This window comes from Diceros bicornis, chromosome 19 (assembly GCF_020826845.1).
Source record: "Diceros bicornis minor isolate mBicDic1 chromosome 19, mDicBic1.mat.cur, whole genome shotgun sequence".
Lineage (NCBI taxonomy): Eukaryota > Metazoa > Chordata > Mammalia > Perissodactyla > Rhinocerotidae > Diceros > Diceros bicornis.
This window is the reverse complement of record NC_080758.1, coordinates 16940428-16946427: the sequence shown is the minus strand read 5'-3', so window position 1 is coordinate 16946427 and position 6000 is coordinate 16940428. Positions and strand designations below refer to the sequence as shown.

Below are 6000 nucleotides of genomic sequence, written 5' to 3'. Positions count from 1 at the left end.
AGGGGAGCGCTGACCCCATCAGAAGCAAACTTCAGGTCGCAGAGCCGCTCCCGGGAGGCCAGGCCACCATGCCAAAGCCCCCAGGTCCAGAGAAACAAAGGCAGAAGGGCAGCAGCTCCTCCCAGCTCTGCGTGGATGCCATCACCACATCCTTCCCCCGCCACCCTCAGAGGGGCCATTTCATCTTTCCCCCTGGGGGCACAATCCCTCAGCCTCCACCCACCCCCGGCAAGCACAAGGGCCCAGAGACCCTGTGTGGAACCAAACATCTGTAATGGGCTACATGCAAATACTCTCTTCTGCAAACAAGCGGAGGGGCTAATTATCACACAGACTGCGCCCAGTGGGAGCGCCGGACTTCCACCTCTCTCCCTGGGAAATGCTGTCAACAAGGAGCCTGTTTGGGCACCTGCCTGCGAGTCTGCCCCAGGGAAATCTGCCTGGGCTTCTGAGGGCTTCCATGCTCATGCTCCCCTGGGCCTGCGGTGGCCCTGGTGGGGCAAGCAGACAAACCAGTCCACAGGCATCACAGGAGCTTGATCTTTGCCAGCCCCGGGCTCCTACAGGCGACCCCTGTGCACCCTGAGCACACTAAATGCAGGCTCAGGCACACTCACAAACGGGGGCATCTTAACGGCCCCTTAGCCCGTCTTTCCACCCCCACCCCCTGGCCACCCGGTCAGTGGCTTTCCGGCCAAAGGCTCCAATTCCTCACATCTCCCCCTCTTCTATTGGTCCAGGAGGGAAGCTAACCGGACCGGTGGGAGGAGACGGGAGCACTATATCCAGGGATATTCAGACCGAGCATGTCCATTTCTTCTATTGTCATCCAGAACATCCAGAAGCAAGGGACAGAGTGCTGGGTCAAGCCTGCAAAAGGAAGGGCGTCTGCGCTGAGAGCGCATCCCCCGCTGGCCACCACGTGGATCTCGTCACTCCCTCTGCTTGCTTGGGAGCCTCAGCCCAGGAACCAGAGGCTAAAATAAAGCGAGGGAAGGGTAGAAGGAAGGGGGCTGGGATTTAAGATTAATATCCTGCTTTGGTGACTTCTCCCAAAACACACAAAAGCCCAGGGAAGGGGTGACCTCGGGGCGAGGCGAGGGGGAGGGTGAGGATGAGGGACAGGAGCACATCAGGGGGCTGGAGAGACCAGGGCTCTTCTCTCTGGCCTTTCCCTGCCTCTGGGCGGAGAGCTCCTGGGGGGTTCCCAGCACATTCGAGTCCTCTGGGTGCCACGGGAGGCCTCCTTAAACGTTTGCGGTGTGGAAGTGAGCTGGACCTGGGGGCTCCAGGTCCAGAGTCCAGTCCTCCTTGGCCACCCTGCATGGCACTGCAAAAAGATGAGTCTTTGTGTCCTTAGCAGGAATTCCCGGGTCTGCAAAGAGACGGCAAGAGGGTCAGGCGAGAGGAGGGGCGGGGGTTCAAGGCAGAGTTCAAGTCTCAGGCTTGATCTCTGGGGCAAGATCCCAACCCCGCAAGCCCCCAGGGCAGCCTTGCCCCTCGGCTCTGACTCTGCGGGATCAGAGATAAGTCCCTGAGGCCTCCCCGGCCCTCGCTGGCACCTGCTTCATTCTCCTTCTGGACGATGCCTCTGCTTATTCGCACGTGCCGTTCCCTTTGCCTGGTACACTCTTCCCTTCCTTCCTCCTCCCCCACTGCCATCTAGGTCACACTTTCCATCCTCAGGTCATTACGTCCTCAGTCCCTGCAGCAATCATTCCCAGATCCCCTATGAACCACGGATCCCATGGAGCTCAGCATCGCCCCCAGGGCAACACCTACCAGGCTAACATTGTCACTGGCTATTTACACGGTGACAGGACAGGGAGTCTTCTCCTCTGGGACCGAGGAGGAACCTCCAGCCTACACTAAGCTAGGATCCAGGGAGAGGGTCTTTGGTAGGGGCAGGGCAAGAGGCAGAAACTCTGTTAGCATCACCAAGCACAGGAGTTACCATGTGAAAGCTGGTCCTAGCAGGAGAAAGATTTTATTCGTCTTGTAGATGCTTCACCTTGAGACCAGTGAGGGCCGCTTCCCTTCAGCCCAGCCCACCTCACCCTCTTTTCACAGGACCTTACCCAGCACCACCCCCACCCCCCAGCTCCATCATAGGGAGAAAACCAATTGATGGAGCCAAGTGACTGACAGCAGGGTTTCCGGAAGAGAGAGAGGAGGGCAGAGAGAAGAGGGTCCGGCCATCCCAGGGGGACTCAGTCTGGACCTGTGGGGGGCTGGGGGGAGGGGCTCAAGAACTGCTTTGCCTGATGTTTGACCTGCAAGACTTTTACAGAATGAGCTGGAAGTTCAGGGTTTACTCCTGTCGTGTTCACTCCATGTCTCGCTGCTGAACCCCTAGATCCCGGCAGAGCAGTTGCTCAGCAAATGTTGGTCAAATGAATGAATGAGTGAGTGAATGAGTGAGTGAAGCCCCCAGTGCTCACCTGACAGAGGGCAGGTGCTCTGCAAATGTTGAGCTAAGGAGGTGTGTGTGCCACGCGTGTGTGTGTGTGTGTGTTGGGGAGGGCATGATCTATCAAGTTCACACTCGAGGTCCCTGCCTCTGCTGGGGAGTGGGTCTCAATTAACCACAGGACAGACGCCCAGCAAGCAGCAGGCCCTTCTTTCATCCCCCTGGTGCCCAGAACTCTCTACAGGCTCCCACCCCCTCCTCCCGGCAGCACCTGGTGGACGAACGTCAGGTCAGGAGGTGAACGAAGAGGATGGCCAGGCCGATGTTCAGCAGGATCACCATGCAGATGAGGACGGTGTTGGGGACCTGGGAACAGTGGAGAGTCCTCATGGCCTCTGAAACACCTCCCCCACAAGTCACAACAAGGCTGGAGGAGCAGGAACTTCTGGAAGGACCCTCCTGAGAGCACCCTCCCCCAGCCGCCCCATTTTGCTCACTGCTGTGTCCAGCACCGGACGGCAGACCATCAAAGCCAGGGGATTCTTGGAACTAATCTACCAAATCGGTCAGGGTCCAGAGAGGAGCAAGAACGTGTCCCAAAGTAGACAATGGGCCAAGTCGGGCCTGGAACCCAGGGGCGCGGCCTTCCCCACTGCTAATTCCTCTGGGGCCGCACTTTCAGTCCCTCAGAGCCTAGCTTCCCTCTCTGTCGCTGCAGTCCCTAGCTCCCAGCCTCCCATAACAAGCCTGGAGGGCCAGGAGCCAAGCCCTGTTGGGCCTTTCCTCCACCCCCAGGAAGCCCTCCCTGCTACACCCGGTAGCAGATGCTGCTGGTGCCCAGCTCTGATCCCCCTGACTCGGCAAGTGCACCTAGCCCCAGCTGCTTAGCGCTCCCAGCCGCTCCATTCGCCAAAGAACTGCTGACTAGACAGCAGGCACAAAGGCCTGCCCCGTGCCCCAAGGTTGGGGCTCCGCGGTGTAATTTATGCTCCATGTCCTCCAGAATCAAGACTACACTTGACTGAGCCCACATCCCTGCTGGGGTTTGCCCCCTGCCCTGTCCTGTGCCACCACCCTCCTCCCCAAATCCTCTGCACCCGAATCCTGCCTCAAGCTCAACCACGTCTAGGGCCCCCGACCTTGGACGCCTCCTTCTGCCCACAGCCTCACCTCCTCTATCTCCACCTCGGCCTCGGCCTCAGCCGCTGCCCCCTTCCGAGCCTTCTTCTTGGCCCCGCCCTTGGTCAGCCCGCGGGCCTCAGTCTTGCGGGCCTTGGCCTTGGGCTCTGCTTTGGGGACGATGGGCTTGGGCTCCAGCTTGGCGGGCGACTGGGGCGCGGCCTCGGGGCCTCGGGGCGCGGGGGCGGTGGCCGGGGACGAGGGAGCCGAGTCGGAGCCGGAGACCTCGGGCTCGGGCTCGTCGTCGAAGGGCGGCGGCGCGGGCGGCGCGGTGCGCACGGCGTAGCTGTGGTAGCCGCGGTACAGCGCCACCTCGGGCTCCCGCGACGGCGCGGGCGGCGCCTGCAGCGCCTCGATGGCCATGTGCTCGGTGGCGGGGCGCGCCGGGCTGCGGCGGCCCGCGCCCTCGGACGGCGTGGCCGGCCGGCTGCCCTCGGTGCCGGGCTCGCCGTTCCAGGCGCCCGGGCTCAGCAGGCCGTCCTTGGACGAGGCTCCCGGGCGGGGCCGCTTGGGCTGCGGGGGCGTCCCGGCCGGCGACGGGGGGCCACCCTCCGGCCGCGGGGGCTCGCGCTCATGCAGCTGCGGGCTCTCGCGGGGCCGCGCCGGGAGGCCCGCGGAGCCCGGGCTCCGGTCGGGGGGCTCCAGCAGGCTCTCCGAGTTCTCCAGGATCTCCTGCAGCAGCCGGCGCTTCTGATACTCCGGACCTGCCAGGGACAACACGGGGGAGGCTGGATTTGAACCCCGGTCCCGCCACTGGGGGATCCTGGGCAAGCCACTTAACCTCGCTGAGTCTCATTTATTTACTCAGCCAGCACTCACCTACCATCTCCCACGTGCCAAGCACTAGTGTAAGCAATTTCCAGATATTAACTCACTTAATCATTTTAATAACCCTATGAGGTCGATGCTGTTATTTAACCTCCATTTTACAGATGAAGAAAGGGAGGTTCAGAGAGGTGAAATCACTTGTCCAAATCACCCAGCTGACAAAGTGCAGAGCCAGGACCAGCCCCCAGGCAGCCTGGCTCCACAGTTTCTGCTCTTAACGGTGACACTGGTCTCTTTCCGTTCCCTTGTCTGAAAAATGGGCCTAATCATACCTATTTCATAAATGCTAACAGAAGGACTAATTGGGTGGGGAAAAAAATGCGTGTAAAATGCTGAGCTCAGTGCCTGGCACATAGTGATAGCTGTTGCTACAACCACCCAAGGCAAAGGCAGACACCCGTGTCGCTCTTCCTGGGACCAGCAGGGGGCGCGCTGCAACAGGAAGCGACTTATCCTCCCAGGCACAGATCTGCGCTCCAAGGTCTTCCATCTAGTCTCCCTTTGATCTCCGTGCTGCAGCCAGAATAATGCTTAGAAAATACAGATCTAATCGTGCCATTCACCTTAAAACCCTTTAATATAGAGAACACCCATCTCCCACCCTGAGAGCTCCCACCTCTAACCCAGTGCAAAGTCTCCATTAGAGCCGGGAAGCCCTCCTTACTCTGCAGCCTCATTTCCCAGAGAAAAGAGACCCTGGAGTGGGGCCAGTCCACTGGGGGCCTGTGATACTCCCGCCACAATCTCAGTATAAGTCCCATTGTGTCATCCCATCCCATGCTTGCACCATGCCCCACAGTTTCTAGAACTCACAGGCATTCCTGAACCTACTTGGGCATCTCAGCTTTCCAACAAACAAAGCTTTCCATCTCACCCCCGGCAACCTCTCCTACCTTGTCCTGCCCATCCCCTCCCTGGCTGGCCCTACCTGGCTGGTAGAAGTCCGGAGCCAGCTCCCTGGCCAAAGTGCGAGCAATGTTGGACTCTTGGTTGGCAGCCACAGCAGCCTGTTCCGCTGCCTCTGCTTTGGCCCTGGCGTGGCTTGTCCTAAGGAGACAACATGGCGGAGATTCACGATCCCTCCAGAGAACCAGCCCTCTGCCCTTCCTCCCCAACCCACAAAGAGAAACCCTGGACAGAGTATTCATTCACGCATGGTGTCAATGAATATTTATTGAGCCCTGTGGCCCAGACTGCTGTGCATTCCCCAGACCATATCTTCTTCTTTCTGGGCACACAGACAGACTACATTTCCCAGCCTCCCTTGCAGTTAGATGTGGTCAGGTGACTGAGTCCTGGCCAATGCATTGTGGGAAAACATGATGTATGCCATTTCCAGGCCTGGTCCATAAAAACCTCCCCTGCTATCCTCTACGCCCTCTCTTTTTCCCCTGTTGCTGGTGAAATGCAGAGGAGGCCAAGGCCCCTAAACAGGGTATTTAACATTTTTTGTGTCACAGACCCCTTTGGCATCTGGTGACGCCTATGAACCCCTTTGCAGAATAAGGTTTCAAAATGCATAAATTACATAAGACTATAAAGGGATGCAATTATATTGACACGCTGTTACCAAAATAAAGGAA

General features: G+C 58.9%; 1 protein-coding gene across 1 annotated transcript in view; it reads right to left on the bottom strand.

Moving 5' to 3' along the window:
- Nucleotides 1–663: 663 nt before the first annotated feature.
- Nucleotides 664–6000, bottom strand: part of JPH2 (junctophilin 2) — a 63514-nt gene continuing 58177 nt past the window's right edge. The window contains exons 3-6 of the mRNA XM_058562663.1: nucleotides 5346–5464; nucleotides 3581–4293; nucleotides 2682–2776; nucleotides 664–1375 (exon numbers count right to left, since the gene is read on the bottom strand). Coding sequence (XP_058418646.1) covers nucleotides 2696–2776; nucleotides 3581–4293; nucleotides 5346–5464 — 913 coding nt within the window. The 3' untranslated portion in view covers nucleotides 664–1375; nucleotides 2682–2695. The remainder of the gene's footprint in view (nucleotides 1376–2681; nucleotides 2777–3580; nucleotides 4294–5345; nucleotides 5465–6000) is intronic.